General features: G+C 42.6%; 1 protein-coding gene across 1 annotated transcript in view; it reads left to right on the forward strand.

Moving 5' to 3' along the window:
* TLL1 (tolloid like 1) overlaps positions 1 to 18,507 on the forward strand; it is a 233,936-nt gene that overhangs the window by 151,206 nt on the left and 64,223 nt on the right. The window contains exons 9-10 of the mRNA XM_006020836.3: positions 7,974 to 8,089; positions 15,003 to 15,105. Coding sequence (XP_006020898.1) covers positions 7,974 to 8,089; positions 15,003 to 15,105 — 219 coding nt within the window. The remainder of the gene's footprint in view (positions 1 to 7,973; positions 8,090 to 15,002; positions 15,106 to 18,507) is intronic.

An 18,507-nucleotide genomic window follows, 5' to 3' on the forward strand; every position in this document is an offset into this window, starting at 1 on the left:
TCTCCTATAGCATGTTAATTAATATATAATTAAACTAATTCAGGTTTCAGAGAAAAATATGATCAAATGAATAAATAATATGATTAGCAACTGAAAAGAAATGAATCAAAATTTTTTCTTGAGAGATGAGAAGTTTTCACTTGCACTTGTAATTATTGAGAGATATGTCATAGGATAGTAGTTTTAAACTCCAATTTTATTAATTTTTACTGGAAAGGATCTAGTTTTAAACTCTGCCCTGTTTCTTCACCCTGGGTTTTGCAATGTTTTAATAGGGAGATTTTGGTTCATCCCACTGTTTGGTGTCTGTATTCACCCATCTGGCCTGCTGTATGTTAAAATTGCAGGGGCAGCCAGCTTTATGCTGCTGGAGTTTTTGTCCTATAGGGGAATTTACAGGATCAAGCTTAGGTTACTTTGTTCCCTTTCGTCTGCTTATACCATGTTAATGTTTATGGAGAAGAGAATGAAATCAAATCTGAAATTTGGATCAGAAATTCAGAAATCAAAGCTGACATTTTGATATTTTGATCCCTACATCAACGTACTGATAATATTGATGTGTAATATCAATATCATATGACATCCATATGTACACACACGCGCGCACGCGCACACAAACACACACACACGCATGTGTGTGTGTGTGTGTGTGTATACATGTGTGTATACGTGTGTGTGTATTCATATGGATGTGGATGTCACGTGATATTGATATTACATACCAATATTATCAGCATGTTGATGTATGAATCAAGATTTACACATTCTAATATTATAAATACCTAAGTCTGTCTGTCTGCCCTAATGCTTTATTTGCACTCTGATTGGCTCATAAATAGCCAATCAGAGTGCAAACAAGCATTCAAACAGGAGCTGGCAGCAGTGGAGCACCACCACGATGGTGGGGACACAGGGAATGGAGGCGGGAGCAACGGAGGCAAGGGCCTCCCTGGAGGTGGGGGCAACAGAGTGGATGGGGGCAACGGAGCCCTGCTACCTGAAGATTTCAATGATGGAGTGGAGGGGTGAGGGGAGAGGCCATCGGAGCTGGCCTTGCCTCCCTCCCCTTACTCCTTGCAGATGATGGCAGCGGCGGCGCGGGAGGGAAGCGAAGTCAGGATGGCATGGGGGGTGGCAGGCCATGGCACTGGCCTCAGGCCACCCCTCCCCCCTCCCATCATCACTGCTTGCAGGGCCTGATGTGGGACAAGGTGGTGGCAATGTGGGGAGGAGTGGATCCCATGCAGGTTGAGGGAGTAGTGGGTGTGCCACAGTGGCAGCAGTGGTGGGGGGAGGGGAGGAGGCCAGGACGACTGCTGCCCCGCCACCGCTGTGGCGGGCTGGCTTCTGTCCTGGCTTGGGCCTTCTCCCCACCCTTGGGCCCGGGCCCCATCCTCCTCCACCCCCTGTGCTCCCCCCCTTTGGCTCTGAGGTCACTCTTCCCATTCCCCCACTGCTGCTGGGTCTGCCCTGAACCTACTCTCAATCAATTTGTGGCTGTTATTCCTTGTTATCCCAGGTGGTGCCCAGGGGAAGAGCACCTCACCTATTTTCCGCTGGTCACCCCTGGTGAGTTTATAGATGGCCACCAGATCCCCTTTCAGTCTTCTCTTGTGGAGGCTGAATAGATTCAGGCCCTTTAGTCTATTTTTGTAGGGCCTGCCCTGCTGCCGCTGACCATGTGAGTGGCCCTCCTCTGGACCCTCTCAAGGTTAGCCACATCCCTCTTGAAGTGCGGTGCCCAGAACTGGATGCAGTACTCCAACTGTGGCCACATAGAGGGGAAGGATCACCTCCCTGGACCTGCTTGTGGCGTAGATGCATGACAAGGTGTGTGTAGCCTCACTGACCACTTCCTCGCATTGGCGGCTCATGTCCATTCTGGGGTCAACAATGACTCCAAGATCCCTTTCAGCCACAGTGTGGTTGAGAAGGGTGTTTCTGAGCCTATAGGAATGTTGCAGGTTCCTTCTCCCTTGATGCAGCACCTTGCACTTGTCTGCATTGAATTACATTATATTCTCATCCACCCACCTCTGTAAGATGTCTAGATCTAGTTGAATTCTGTCCCTCCCCTCCCGTGTGCTCATTTCTCCCAATATCTTTGTGTCATCAGAAAATTTGGGTTGAGAAGGGTGTTTCTGAGCCTATAGGAATGTTGCAGGTTCCTTCTCCCTTGATGCAGCACCTTGCACTTGTCTGCATTGAATTACATTATATTCTCATCCACCCACCTCTGTAAGATGTCTAGATCTAGTTGAATTCTGTCCCTCCCCTCCCGTGTGCTCATTTCTCCCAATATCTTTGTGTCATCAGAAAATTTGGACAGCGTGCTTTCTACGCCCATCTCCAAGTCGCTGATAAAGAAGTTGAATAGCACAGGCCCGAGGACCGAGCTCTGGGGCACTCCACTATCCTCATCCCTCCAGGCCGAAAATGACTCATCCACCACCATCCTCTGGGTGTGACCATCAAGCCAATTTGCCACCCATCTGACTGTGTAGACATCAATGCCACAGTTGCTTATTTTTTTTTTTTTTTGTAAGAACGGGGTGAGAAACAGTGTCAAAGGCCTTCTCGAAGTCCAGGTAGACAACGTCTGTGGCAGGCCAGTAGGGGGCGCTCCTGCGTTGAGCCACCCACTTCACTGCGCCCGACCACCTTCCAGGCTCCGAGTGCCTCCCTGGGGGTACCTCACACCTTCGACCCCCTTCCTAGAGCACACCCACTAGCCTAGGGGTAACACTGCCACCACCCAGGGCTGGGCTTGATTCTGGCTCTGTGAACCCTGGGAAACACAGGCCTAGTAGCCCTTGAGGGTACTTGACTTGCTTCAAGCACTTGCGGGGTGCTTTCCTCAGTCTGAACCACAAGTAGTGGTCTCCCTTAGTCAGCCGAACCAAGGGGCCCCATGGCATAATCTAGACCCACACCCAATCCCACACTAGGTACAAAGGAGAACTTTATTGATTACAAGGGGTATGGTTGGAATAGGGTACAGGGTAGAGCAATATCAGAAATATCCCATAGAGCAAACTGGCATGGCTGGATAGCCTTTGGTCACACATCTGCGTTACTGCAAGCTATATATCTAGTTAGATCTCAGGTAGCTTACTCACAAGTATCATCCAGAGGCAGGTGGAGATTCCCTCTGGAGGCAGGCAGTTCCCTGATCATGAGTTTTGAGAGAGATAGTAAGTTTCAGATGGTTCAGCTCTTCTCTCTCTCTGACTCTTCCTCATGGCTGCGGCCCCCCCCCCCCGGGCCCTTAACTTATATAGACCTTATGACCTCATTTACCTGGTCCAATGGAAGCCAGCACCTGTTGGCTGTCAGCCAACCAATTTGAAATGCATCACTAGTTGCTGGGCAAACTGGCAGTTCCTAGCTCCCCAGGTAGCCCAAGCCCCTCACCTAGGTATGTGATGCCAGTCACGTAGGCAGAGGGAGCAGGTTTACCCCCTCCCTCAGGAATGTATCCAGCTCAGGTTACCTAAAGAGATAGGGTAAGGTGTGTACCCTCTGCTCGGCCCATCCTAAGCAAATTGTCACAGAGCAGAGTTTTTGAGGAGAAACAGAGGTGGCCTTCTGCCACAACATCCACCTCAACACCTGCATCCAAGGACTTTGTGACTTGGTCATAAAAGGAAACAAGGTTAGTCAGGCAGGATCTGCCTGCAGTGAACCCATGTTGGTTGCCCCTGAGCATTACCTCCCATGCTGGGCTCCTGCAGATGTGTTCCTTGATAATTTTCTCAAAGGTCTTCCTAGGGACTGAGGTGAGACTAACTGCCCTATAGTTACCTGGGTCCTCCCTTCTCCCCTTCTTGTAAATGGGGAGCACCTTGGCCCTTTTCCAGTCCTCTGAGACCTGGCCCGGGCACCATGAGCACTCATACAGCCATGCCAAGGGCCCTGCTATGGCCTCTGCCAATTCCTTCAGTACCCTTGGATGAAGAGCATCCAGACCTGCTGATTTTAACGTGTCCAGCCCCTCCAAGAATTCCCTAACTAAATTGTCCCTGACCCTAGACATGAGCTGGTCCATAATCCAAGTTGGGGAGTTGTCCCGGTCCCTGCTCTGAAATATGGAGGCAAAGAACTCATTGAAGAGATCAGCTTTTCCCTTTGCTGCAATCACCAGATTGCCAAGCCTGTCCTGGAGGGGCCCCACATTACCAGGTGCTTTCTTACTCCCTTTGTACTTGAAAAAGGACTTTTTGTTATCCTTAATTCTGGTTGCCAGCCCTAGTTCTCTCTCTGCCTTGGCCTTCCTAACCGCCTCCCTGCAATCATGAGCAACAGAGGTATAGTCCTCCTTGGTGATAGCCCCTTGCTTCCACTGATTGTATGCCACCTTTTTTGCCCTTAGGCCCTCCTGAATGCCTTTACTGAGCCAAGGGATCTTTTTAGCACTCTTGCTCCCTTTGGTTCACGTTGGGACTGACTCCTTCTGAGCTTGGAGGATCGTCTCCTTACGGAACAGCCACCCATCCTGGATGCCTATCTCATTGAGGCTCCAAGTCCCCAATGTCTCTCTTTCTAATCTCATCTCATTGAAGTCAGCCCTCATGAAGTCAAGGACTTTTGCCTTACTGCTTGTTTTCACCACCCTGCGTTGGACAGTAAATTCCAGCAGACGATGGTCACTAACGCCTAGGTAGTCGAGCACCTGCAGATCCCTCACCAGGTCATTGCCTGTGGCAAGGACCAAGTCCAGCAAGGCATTTCCTCTGGTGGGATTGTGTACCTCTTGGGTTCCTGTATGCAGGCTAAAAGCCTATATTAGCATTCAGACCTTGCTGACTGATCCTCCCAGCAGATGTCTGGGTAGTTTAGGTCACCCATGACAACCACATCCCTTGTCCTTACAGACTCTGTGAGCTGACATGAAAATTCTAGGTCCAGCTCATCCCTCTGGTGAGGCGGTCTGTAGTAGATTCCCACTATCAAGTCCCTTTTCCCACGACCCCCTTGCATTCTAACCCAGAGTGCCTCAGTTTGCCCCTCTTCTGAGCCCATCCTGATCATCAAGGATGTGTACTTCTCTTTAACATAGACTGCTACACACCCCACTTTTTCCCTACTCTAACCTGTCTATACAACCTATAACCCTCATTGTCTACTGCCCAGTCATGGGTAGAATCCCACCAGGTTTCTGTAAGCCCAACCAGGTCTGGGTTTTTGCTAGCTAGCAGGAGGGCGAGTTCCTCCTGCTTATTCCCCATACTTCTAGCGTTTGTGTAGAGGCAGTTGAGACCTCCTATGGGTGTTCGTGCTGCCTTCTTGTTCTCAAGCTTGCCGGGCCCTTGTCACTTACCTGGGTTGTTCCTGCTCACGTCACCTGGCTTGATGTCAAAGTGTCCTCCTGCACCTCTGCATCCCCATCCCCTGACGAACGTAGTTTAAAGCTCGCCGTGCGAGTTCAGCCAACCTGGAAGAGACAACATGCTTACCTTTTGGGGAGAAAACATGTTGCAGCGGGGAGGGGGGGAAGTGGGCCCGGACCCCAAGCAGCAGGAGGTAAAGGGGGAGGGGGCCTGGGCAGGGGGGATAGGGGTGGGACTCTGTCCCCGCATGCTCTCCCCACCCCCCCATAATTCCTGAGGGGCAATTGGCTAGTTATTTGATAAACACTATAATTGGTTATTTCAAAGTATATTTGTACTTAGGTATTTTCAGTTTTATTTGTCTTGTTATGTATTCATTCAAATGAACTTAACAACACTGTAAGCTAACAGTATATATCCTTAATAAGCAGACAGAAAACAGGAGAGACTACCACTGATAGATTCACTGAGGAAATATATATTGGAGGAGAGCTGTGTATGTTTCTCAGGTGAATAATATGCAGTTTGGTAACTCACTATGAAAGGCATAGAGTTTTCTATAGAAAATTTTTGTTTGCATTAAAGAAATGATTGGTTGCTTTCTGGGCCTCATTGTATTTATATGGGGGTTTCACAGGATCAGGGTTTGCAGCTGGTGAGAGATTTTGGAGAGTTGTGAGGTTTTGGACAGAAAGGGCAGAAGATGCAATGCGTATATTATCCTCCCAACAGTCTCATGAATAATTTGTTGAAAGGATACTTAGTTATTATGTTGATTAGGGCCACATAATCATCTAGACAGATTGGATGGTAAAGGTATTACATTCTGAATCAGTATTATCTTTCATGTGTACTCTCCATCATGCAAGAATACCACTTTCCCTCCTTTAAGAGAGTTTCCAGATGGAGTAACAACTAATAAGAGCCTTGGCAGTGTAATGCAATAGAGGGCACCTTGGAAAAAAAGAGAACTTTTTGTGGAGCAGCAACAGTGAGGCCTAGGGACAGTCTGCGGGACCTTTGGTTTTAATGGATCTCTTGACTTTCTCATGGTTCTTTTATGCAGAATGTCCTCTTTCTGGCTATGTTTCTTCTTATTTGTAACACCATTATTGTACTCTGAAGTTGCTTTAAAATGCTTCAGGCAAAGTTACAATACAGCTTCAGTTTCATAGGGGTCAGCATTAGGGAAATCCAGTATGGTACTCTGCAATTTCTTTGAGCTTTCATTCATCACTGAGTTAAAAATAAACTTCTGTTAATTATGGGTGTAGGATTTTCATTAGAAACTACTCATACATAAGTAATTAACACTTGAATAGTTTTTGTATATATGTCATTTGATATAATTGCCTTAAATTAAAAAAAGATAAAAACACAATGAAGCCAGTAAAAATGTATTTCCATTTGGTTGGTAAGGAATATATTAGCATGCCACTATTGCCTGAACATTTTCCATGAAGCACCAATCTCTTTTTTTTCATCACAATCACCATTGCAGCTTCAGATAGCACGTGTAGTACCTTGAATTTAGCTTAAGCCGGATGCTACAATTCAGTTGTCAGACTAAGTGCTGGACACATTTTAACAAGACAGCCATCTACCTATAGAGCTGCATTATCTCTCTTCAACATACACAATCTCTTCCCTTGTCCCCCTTTATCTAAAGATTTTCGGGTCATTTATAATTAATTGAGATTTTGATGATACAGTGGTTTACCTGCTAGCAGCTGTAGCTCTGTAATTTGAAAGTATTGCAGGTCTGATTACCCTGCCAGTCACAGGGCAGTACTCTCAAATTCATATCCATCAGATCACACCTTAAAAAATCAGCAAGTGAAACAACTTGCTGATTGAAGGTCATAAAGATGAGTGACTGTGGTGTAGGAGATCTAGTCAAATCATCTTTAAGGTAGAGAATGGCAGCAGCTTATGGTGATATAGCTCAGTGGGAAAGAAGAATTATTAATTAGTCACCCAGCAGCTGGAAGTATGATTGACAGGTAAGATATGACCGATAAAGGCTTCAGTAATATCAAATATCAAAGCCTTTGGTATTTTGGGGACTTTACATTTTCTTTGTTTCATTATTAATGCGTCCAAGAATCATATTTTGCAGGAGAAATTTTGTTGAAAATAGGATTTAAATCTCCTATTTTAATATAAATGGATGTTATCAGTTCAAATCTAGCTTTGATACTAGATGACATAAAATATAGAATGCAACTAATGATTAATTTCCAGTATCATGTCAATCACCGAATACCTGCATTTTGTGTTAGTTCTTTTTAAATGATTTGGCTTAAAGGTAATTTTTAAGTCCTTATGGAAATAAAGTTCAGTGTATAATTTTCTGCCAGACTGACAGCAATGACATTTTTAAGACTGCTATAATTTTGGTTAAGTCAGTAGGCAGCATGTAAATTAAAGGGTTCATGGGGAAAAATCTTGTGTTAAAACAATATTCATGGCGCACATATTTATAAACATTACTTTGAATAAATTATAACATGCCAAACTATTTTTCATTCTGTCTGCATTAAGTGAAATAAATTCTACATAGGTATTTTAAAGAAGACTCTTTTTTTTCCTTGTAAATCACATGAAATTACCATTTTTACTCTATTTTGTTTCTTGCAGCATGTGGAGAAACTCTGCAAGAATCTACAGGCAACTTTTCATCTCCAGGATTTCCAAATGGTTATCCTTCCTATACCCACTGTATATGGAGAATCTCTGTAACTCCAGGGGAGAAGGTACTTTAGCATTATTTTAGCATCCCCTTTCCTGAAATAAATACAAGCATCTCCTCTTCCTTTTTTTAAGATACTTTCCTCTTTATTTAGGAGTTTAGGGTTTTTTTTAAGCTTCCCTAATATCACAAATTGATTATATCCTAATATCCAGACTTTTGCATTTGATAGTGAAATATAGGCAGAAGGCAGGGTAGATTTGCACCTTGAATCAGAGGCATATAGCATAAAAGCTTATGCTATATGACACTGATTTAGTCAGTCTATGAGGGCATGTGTAGATGAAATAGAGGCCCTAAATTGAAGCAGTGTGTTTTAAAAAACTCCACTTCAATTTAGAGCTGATTAAACCCCCATGTTGTACACACCCCCTACTGACTTATCTCCCTCTCTGGTAAGGAGGGGGGGGTCAGCTGCCAGCAGGTGGAGTGGTCCTTGGGTTGTGGGGCATCCTGAATCCTTTCTCATGATCACAGTAAACAACAAAGATTGTTCTTAAAATTATTTTCCATGAAGATTATATTTGCTGGACATTAAAATTCAGTATGTAAAGGTAGAAAAATGAAGAGTAGATCAACATTTAAAATATAATTTTATGCCTTTCAGTGAAAATAATTAATGTCTCCATAAGCAAAGAAAGAAGATTATGTAGCAGGCTTAGGAACAATTGTGAGTGGTTTGAAAACAGTCTGCTCTGATTTTTCAGCTCAGAATTGAAGTCTATATTATAATTTAATTAATATTCTATAATTATGGATCATGGTTTCTGAAATAATCACAACTCCTAATTTATGAACCAAATAAAACTTAACTGCTGTGTATTTTCCAAATGTATCAAATTTCTTAGAGTGAAAATATTCAATTTCTTGCTTGCAGTTTTGATAATTTAGGGATAAATTCTCACTTCCATTACATGGCCTTAAAGGGGTAGAAGAAACAGAAAAGGCTTATATAAGGCACACTAGAATTATTGTCCCTGCACTCTAAGGAAGTACAGGGCTGGTGAATGGGAGAGTAGACAGATTTCAAACTGCCATACAGAAGGATTGCATAAAGTACTACCATATTTGTTAAAGGGGCAGGAGTATGTATTTCCTACAGCGTGCAAGGGAGCTTTGTGAAAATACCTTTTGACACTCATTCTGCAGTAGTATATGTTTAGTATTAGCCAGTGTAGGGATGCATCTAGAGTAATTCAAAATATAGTATTCTTTTTGTATGACCACTATAATTAGTTCAGTTTTGCAAAACATTGTTTCATTTCCTTGCTAGAAGAAGAGTATTTTAAATGAGTCCCTGTCCAATTTTCTACCACCAGTGCCTAAGGTTTATAGTATTCAAAAATAGAGCTGCATAGGCAATGGTTTATGAGATTTACAAAAATGTTTGTCCTTACTGGAACTAAAATGATGCTTGAAAATTCTGGTGAAAATCAGGAGAGAACAGACTCCCAAAGAGCTCATATGTTAGGATACTCACTGCAGCTGTAGAAAAAAACAGATTCAAGTTCTTGGTCTGCCTGGTTTGATGCTCTTACTTGTAGCTGGATTTCCCATATCCTACCTGAATAGCCAGATGACTGAGCTATATGTTTACTACAAATTAGATTTTGAACAATATCCGTTTCTTTTTTCTGTTCTATAATTGGGGGTTTGTTGCTAAATACAGTGTTATATATTCCTTTAAAAGAATCTTATATGACAGCAGAAAGAATGATGGAAGAAAGCTATAAAGTGACTATTTGGGCCCATTGTTCCAATTATAGTGTTATATTTCCTCAACACAGCTGGAGTAAAGAATAAGTTCCTTAACAGTTTTAAATTTCACACCACAACACTGTATTCCCTATATCCATGGGAATACAGTGTTGTGGTGTGAAATTTAAATTACTGCTCAATAGCAAATGTTTCTGCTATAGAAACAGATTTAAATTTTGGAGTTACCCAGCATTAAAATAAAATTAAACCGACAAAAAGGCCTGTAGCACTGTTACGTTGCAGTACACTATAGAAGTCAATTTTGGAACAGTTGTATTGAATATTTGTCAAGCTACAATGAAGAATAGTCAGAAAAAAAACTTTTTATATTTTAACTAGAATACAGTTGTAAGGGGGGAAAATGAAAGGAACCGGCTTTCATTATTACAGATTAGAGACTATTCTGTCTTCATTTATGTATCTACATCTCCACTGAACTCAGTAAAAGTTGCAGGTATATAGTTAGAGAACTCTTCAAAGTCTTGTTTTATATTCATAACAAAGTTTTGAGCTTAAAACAATGGGCAAAGGAGAAAAGTCAAAGGTAATGAAGGCACATGAATCACTGAATCCACTTTAAAATATTACAACTACTTGATAACTGTTCCTATTGTAAATGTCATTGTGGCATGATTGTGATTTTATTTTTATCCATCACAGAGAATGTTATGTTCACAATAAAATAAAATCCAAGTAAACAGACACATAGCAATTTATTTTAATCCTCCTTAAACTTCAGGTCAACGGTACCCAAGCCATGCCTTGCAGGCAACAAATTGTCCATGACATCTTCTAGTGCTGTTGGAAGCTATAGGAAATTAAAAAGTTAAAACTGAAGTTGACAAGGGAGAGCAAAGTATGATGTTCCCTGTAGCATGTTACTAGTTTAATTGTTGCAAGCATTGGCTATGAGCCAGTGAATGCTGGCAGTGACTGCTTCAGTCATTTACAACTCCTGTGCAGTTACTCTCAATGTCTCTACTGCAAGAATGGTAGTATACGGATGAAGACATATACTGGGCCAGAACACTAAGAGAATGAGACCAACTACAGATGAACTTGTGACTGTAAATATGTAGGCTCAGTTAAACTTACTTATGTTGAGAAACCGTATGTTATGTCATTATAGCATAAGGTAGTCTAAAAGTTATGTTGTACATGTGATGGTTCAATGCAGACAAATAGTTGGCAGCAGTGATCCCTCATGGTCAAGAATGATCACTTCCACAGGTCAAGTAAAGGGTTATAAATGAGTCCGTTGATGGCTAAGGAGCCAATCCTAGAGCTGTAGACTTTCTGGCTGGTACCACAGGTGCTGGTTAAAGGGAAGGTCAGACCATGAATTTCTTAGTCTTGTTGCCTTTCTTTCCGTTTCTGTCATTTTTCTGCCTCTAAAGTGAGACAGTTTTCCTCAAAGTAAGATGTACCATCTCTCACAAGGCATCATTCTGTAGCCCAGTCCCAGGCTTGTTTTTCCCAATTTGTGGTGGCAATGCCACACTTGTTAATGTTCACCTTGTGGGTGTTCTTGAAGTATTTCCTTTTCCTTTAGCCCCTGTGTGTCCCTTGCCCTTGGCTGAGTTGGGAATATAGCAGTTAAATGTACATCAGGTAAGCACACACAGTGCCCTGTCCACTGCAGCTGATGTTGAATAATCAATGCTTCCTTACCAGTGGTGTTAGCAGTGGTGAGGACACTGGCATTTGTGTGATGATCCCATTTTGTCAGGGGTCTTCCAGAGGTAGCGCAGGTGATGACATTCCAGGCTTTTCAGGTGGTCCCTGTAGGTCACCCAAGCTTCAGAGCCATAGGCTAGAGTTAGGATTGCTACAGCCTTATATAGTAGGAGCTGTGTTCAAGTCCTGATGTTGTGATCCTTGAACACACAATGATTCAGTCTTCTGAAGGCAGAGCTGGCACATTGGACCCTATACTGGATCTCTTCCATCGATATTGGCCTTTTTTGAGAGATGGCTACTGAGGTATGCAGTGTTCAACATTCTCCAGCTCTTGTCCATCATTGAGGATTTTTGCTGAGGGAGCTGATTGGCCTGGAGCAGGCTTGTGAAGCACCTTTGTTTTTCTGATGTTAAGCATCAGTCTCAGGCACTGGTATGCCTGAGAAAAGCAGTTAAGGGCTGTTTGTAGGTCTTCCTCCATATGTGCAATGACAGCACAATTGTCAGTGTACTGAAGTGCCACAATTGAAGCCAAAGTAACTTTGGAGGCATGGAGGTGAAAGAGATTGAAAAGGTCACTGTCCATCCTGTACTTAGTGCTGATGCAATGTGGCAGATCATCATGGAGGAGCATCTTGATGACCGCAAGAAAGATGGAAAACAAAATTGGTGCAATCACGCAGGCATGCTTTACGCCAGTTCGAATCGCAAAGGGCTCCGTAGCAGAGCCACTGCATAGGATGGAGGCAGTCATCTGGTCATGAAGGAGTCTTAGGATGGTGAAGAATTTCCCTAGGCAGCCAAACTTCAATCTTCCATAGAACCTTACAGTTAACAGAGTTGAAGGTTTTGGTCAAATCCATAAAGACCATATACAGTTCCTGGTGTTCTTGGCATTTTTCCGCGAGCTGCTGGCCTGGAAAAATCATGTCCATGGTGCCTCTCGATGGTCTGAAGTCAGATTGAGACTTGGGAAGGACTTCCTCTGCAAGAAGGAGCAGTCAGTCCAGCAGAATTTGTGCGAGAATCTTCCTACGATGGAGAGGAAGACAATACCTTGACAGATTCCAAAAACAGACATCTCAATTTTTTAAAAATGGTGACAATATTGTCGTTCCTTAGGTCAGTGGGAATTTCCTAAATGTTCCAGATTTTGAGAAACAGTGCATGGAGCTTGTTGATCATAGTTTGCCCACCAACTTTGAAGACCTCAGCTGGTATGCCATTAGGGCCAGATGTTTTGTTGTTCTTCATCTGTCTTATCGCCTGGTGGACTTCTTCAGAGGTCCAAATCTAGCAAATGCTTCCCTTACTGGGTGCTGCAGGGTGGATTGCATGGTTTCATCAAATAGTTTCAGGGGCTTTTAGTAGTGCTCCTTACAGTGATTTTTGATGGACTCATTTTTGAGGAGTGTATTGCCATCTTCAGTTCTAAGTACGGTGAATCCACAAAAGCTTGGTTCGTACCCAGCCTTGATTGCACTGAAGAAGCTCCTCATGTCATGATTGTCAATAAGTTGTTGGATTTCTTTCACCTTCTCCTATCCCAACATTTGTTTTTGATTTCTCAAATCTTCCCCTGGGCTTCAGTTTTTTGCCATCAAAAGTTCCCTGCTTCTGACTGGATGTAGGATGGTTTTGCCAGTCACAGAAAGCTTTTCTCTTTCTTTCCAATTGAGGAAGGCTTTGATCTCATTGTTGTTTTCCTCATACTAGTCCTGATGGTGTTAGGTGATTAAAGTCAGTTGATTCCATTCAGGCCGGATGCATGGTCTCCTTTAGAGGTCGCCAGTCTTCCTCAACACAAGTGTTATCATTTTCAGTCCTAAGATTGGCGAGTTTCTTGCTAAGATATGTTTGGATGGCTTTGTGGTATTTAGGGATGTGAAGGCATTTGATGTTTTACTGTCTGTGGACTAATTTGGGTTGCTTTCAATGTTTTTAATATTTCAATGTTTTCAATGCTTTTAATGGACATGATTTAATGGACATGACTGATCTCACTAAACAGTGATCAGTCTAGCAGCCATTGGCTCCACTCATGACATGTGTGTTATCCTCTTTTGGGATGATAGTCAGGATTACATTAGTCATCATAAAACTGTTCTTTCTGTTCCTCCTTGGCATAAAGTTTTGCACTAATGATGGTAGGAAACAAATTGTTGGTCAGTTGCGGGTGGAGAGTCATGAGGCACTCGTTAATGTCAACAGGGAATTTGGTCATTCGGCTGCCAATCTGGTTCTTATTGGTGAAACCAACACCGTGTATTTGCCTGTCGTCTGCACCATTTCATAGATGCAGGATATTGACTGCCATGGCTCAAGCAGTGGCAGATTAGGGTGGTAGGTCTGTGTTGTGTCAGGGTTGATGGCAGATTATGGTTTGCTTAGGTTGGCTTGGATAGGAATGATCCTATCTCAGGCAGGGAGTTGGACTAGATGATTTCTGGAGGTTCCTTCCAGCCCTGCTTCTGTATGATTCTATGGTCCAGAAATTATGTTAGAGGCAAAGATTTCTTAGGCTGATATCCTTTATTGGACCACCTATGTAGATGGGATAAAGTTGGACAAGCTTTTGAATGCAAGACATTTTGTCAGGGACATCTGATGGAGGTTATCTTGCATTCAAAGGCTTTTGTAACTTTCCAACTACATAGCTGGTCCAATAAAAGATATCACCCTAAGAAACCCTTGCCTCTCACATTATAGCATAAGGAAATTCAAAAACCAAAAACAATTTTGTGTATGCATCAGAATGCTTTTGCAACAGATCTGGTGTTGTCTATTTATGAATGCACTCAGCTGATTTCAGCCTGCATAGGACGGTACAAATTCCAAAGTTTCAGTAATATAGAAAGTTCCGATTTTTGTATAGGAAATTTATTATTATAAGTTCATTCATGATGCTTTCACATCATTGCTCATGCTTATACCCTCAAACAATGTATAACACATGATTTTTGAAAGTAAAGAAGAGAAAACAACATTGTTATATCCATGAATGTCAATTATAGCTGTAGATATTCCAAACAAACAAAAGCCCTATATAATAAATGGAACAGTGTTTAAGGATTAGTAGCATCCAACACAATCCCTTTAATAGTTTTATCAGATAATACATTAGAATAACATGTTACTGTAGTATGCTGTATTGTATCATTATCATATTTGGGTGTCATAATTTCCCTTCTCCCAGGAACTATTAAGATAAAGTGGTAACCCCTAAATTTGTGTTAAACATGGAAAATTAACTTAGAATATGCAATATTCCCTTGCATCTTTTTTCATTTATGATAGAAAATGCTGTAAAAACCCAAATATTGCAAATGGCTGAGGAGAACTTACATATTACTTAAATGATTGGCAAAACATTAAACATGACCTTTGTGGCTTCAGTTTTGTAGCATGGCAGTAAGCTTGACCTTATTCCAGTGCTGCCTACTAAATTATATGGCCTGCTGTTGTCCTCTGCATTGCAGATTGTGTTAAACTTTACTACAATGGACCTGTACAAGAGCAGTCTCTGCTGGTATGACTATATTGAAGTAAGAGATGGCTACTGGAGAAAATCGCCTCTGCTCGGTAGGAAACTGTTTTCCCATTGCAGTTATTTTTCCTCAATGTACAGCTACAAGATGAAAACTAGATTCCTATCTTGATCCTTGCAATATCTTTGCTTATTTGGCTAAGTACAGATGTTCAAAAAGCCCAAGGTGGAATCGATCAAACCTACGTGGGTTTCTGTAAGCAGCGTAGGTTAGATTGGGAGCAAAAAGAATACCCGGGGGGGTGGGGAGAGTATGCAGGCTGCCTGCACTGGCTAAGGGCAGCAGGTTGGGGGCACTCAAGATGTCTCCCAGCATGTCCCATGGGCTCCCTGGGCAGCTGGAGAATGCTGAGCACCACTAAGTGGCTGGTCCACTCCTAATCAGGTATTGGGCACAGGTGAAAACATTTCCTCCTGCTGTTCCTGTGGCTGATATGACACGGCAGTGGAGGAAGGCATGTTTGCACATTCCCTGCAGCCTAGTTAGGCTCTGGCTTCATAGACCTGTGCCTACTCGCAGGGTCATGAAGGTCCCTGGGTGGGTGTGCAGGAACCCATCCAGGGGCCCCCATTCCTCTCATGAGTGGGCACATCCCCCTGGAGCTGGGGGCAGAATCAGAACCCAAATGGTCTGCAGGGCACAGCTGAGCATCCCTCCACTCACTGCCATGTCACGTCAGCCACAGGCACCCATCAGCTGCAGGCAGGCAGCGGGGGGAGGTATGCTTGCCAGTGTCGTGCAGCCTGGTTGGGCTCTGCCTCCAGCTCTGTGGGGCTGTGCCTGCTTGCCAGAACATAGGGGGCATTTACACACATGCTCTGGGAGTGGGGCTGGATGCTTTAATTAGAGTGGCTCCACAAGTTGTTCCAATTAAAGTGCCTGGAGCATTACATGTGTCAGTATCCCTGCATTGAAAAATGGTACAGGGGTGCTTTAACTTAGTTAAAGCCATCATTTTTCAGCACAGGGATGCTGATACACATGCTGGAGTCTGCTGGAGTACGGCAATTACTATGCTCCATCAGACCTGATTAATTGAGTCTGCTGCAACGTGCTGTAATTACAGCACATCAGAGCAGCCTCACTGTATGTGTACAGGTGCCCAGGGGTCTCTGGGTGGGCTCCCACACCTATCCAGGAACCCCTATGCCTCTGTGACTGGGCACAATCCCATGAAGCCAGGGCCTAACCAGGCTGCAGGGCACAGGTGCGCACACCTCCATCCTCTGCCTGCCTGCAGCTGAGAGTTGCCTGGAGGCAGGAGGCAGGGCTGAGGAAAGGGTCTGTACTGACTTAGCTTTGTGACAGCCCAGGGACAGTCTGCTGGGCTCTCAGCCAGAGGAGCTGAGCACAGGACTAGTGAGGGCCTGCAAAGGAACCCGGGGTGCTGGCAGACAGCAACCTAACATGAATCAATAGGGAATCTGGTACAGAAGTTCAATGCATTGAACTTAAATCAAACTTAAATCAATTAAGTTTGAGGGCACATTGATCCAGGTCTATCTTAGACCAGATTCTGCCATTTTAAAGCCAGTCTACGTGTGCCAAAGTTCTGTTCCGTTACAGGTGTAGACTGATTTCTAATCGCTTATACCAGTGAAAGAGTAATGTCTGTATCTGGCCCTTCAGAAGTATCTAAAATAGATAAATAAATCTGTCTTAAGACTGTGCTGCTAGTGTGCATGATTGTTACACCTGTGAGTGGGTGTAAAGTTCTGATTCACAGCTCTGTCTCTGTAGCTTTTCAGGAGAGCAACTTTAGTTCATATAATAATGGAGCTGACCCCAATGAAAGTTTTTTGCAAGTCAGTAATTCAGTCCACAAATCATGGCTAATTCACATAAAAATATACACAAGTTCTTAAGTAGATACTTTAAATATGAAAAAGGAGACCTGCAAAATAGATTTTAAGAATAAATGTCTACTGCAGTATTTCTGCATATTAACTTACTAAGCTGTTAGGTTTGGGGATAGAAATATAGGAATACTTTTTTGCCAACGCAGAAGAGCATGTGCTCTCAGTGTGCATGATTGGTAATGAACTTCTTTTGACTAGGACAGGAGATATAAAGTTCTATTTCTAAGCTTTGTTTGTAGCTTTTCTGTTGTTGTTAGGAGAAAGGAACTTTTAGTTTATATCGTGTTTTGTGGCCAGTAGTTTCTATAGTATATGCCTCCACTCTTGGCCTTTTGCTTCAGGCTACATTCCAGTATAGAACAATGTTGTTTTTAAACTAGAAGAAATCTGAGGTGTTACATTTTTGCTCTTTCAACCAGTACAATTTACACCAAATTTTAACTGTGGAATTAGACACAGATATTTGACTGAAATTTACTATATGGTTTTTAGTATATTTCACTGGATGTAATTAAACATATGTAGAAACAGATACACTGATACCCAGAACTGCTTACTTGGAGTGTATATTTACAAATGTATACAAAATATGTCCATATATATGTCAGTGTATAATAATTTACATTGCCACATATATGACAGCAGTATTTATGTCTATCTTATAAATAGCATATATCTCAGATTTTGACATCATCATCTGTGGCCTAGCCACTAATGAAAAGTCTTTGATAACTACTATATCAAACCTTACCTTTTTTATATTTAAGGTATGTCAGATAAACTTTGTATCTGACCAAATTGGAATTGTTACTCCTCTCAGAATGTCTACCAGACTCGGTCCCTCAAGGGAGATATGTGGAAGATTGCCTTATTCTACCTTATATCCTGATAGGGTTTAGGCATTAGCTAGGTAATGGCATTCTCAGCTGTATCAAAACCAAGGCACTTCTGGCAAAGTGTTAGGTCTAATATTACACTACAATGAAGATATTTGCTTTGTCTCCAGAGCATACTAGTGAACACCCTCCTCCTCCAAAAGTATTCAGTGTACGTGCCTTTTCAGTGCAGCACTAAGTGCATGCCATAAATTCTCTCTCTCAGGTGTATTTATTGACATATGCTCAGCATTAATTATATCCTTGTGAGGTATAGAGTTCATGGAGTAGGTGTGGCATGCCTTCTTGGGCTGCCTCCTAACACAGTCCTTCGGCATTGCAGTCATCTGCCAGTGTGCATTATGTTCATTCTTGGAACAGTGATGGACTTAAAGACTGGCATTTTATGACCTACTATGGCTAGAAACAAGAACCTTCCACTGTTAAGAAGAAAAGACTCTCAATTTAGTAGTGGAATCTCTGCTTCGGGACTTATAGAATATATGATAAAGCTTCTTAGCTTTCTGTTCTCACAACGACAACAGAAAAAAATCAGTAAAACAAAGGACAAAAGAGATGGAGTAGGTATAGTCCGGACAAAAAAGGAAATGCAAGTAAATCGTAAAAAAAAAAAAGGGCGGGGGGGGGAAGGAATGTAGAAAGGAATAAAATAAAAACCAGCAAACAGAAATTACACCTGAC

Source organism: Alligator sinensis, unplaced genomic scaffold (assembly GCF_000455745.1).
Source record: "Alligator sinensis unplaced genomic scaffold, ASM45574v1 scaffold49_1, whole genome shotgun sequence".
In the NCBI taxonomy this organism is placed as follows: Eukaryota; Metazoa; Chordata; order Crocodylia; family Alligatoridae; genus Alligator; species Alligator sinensis.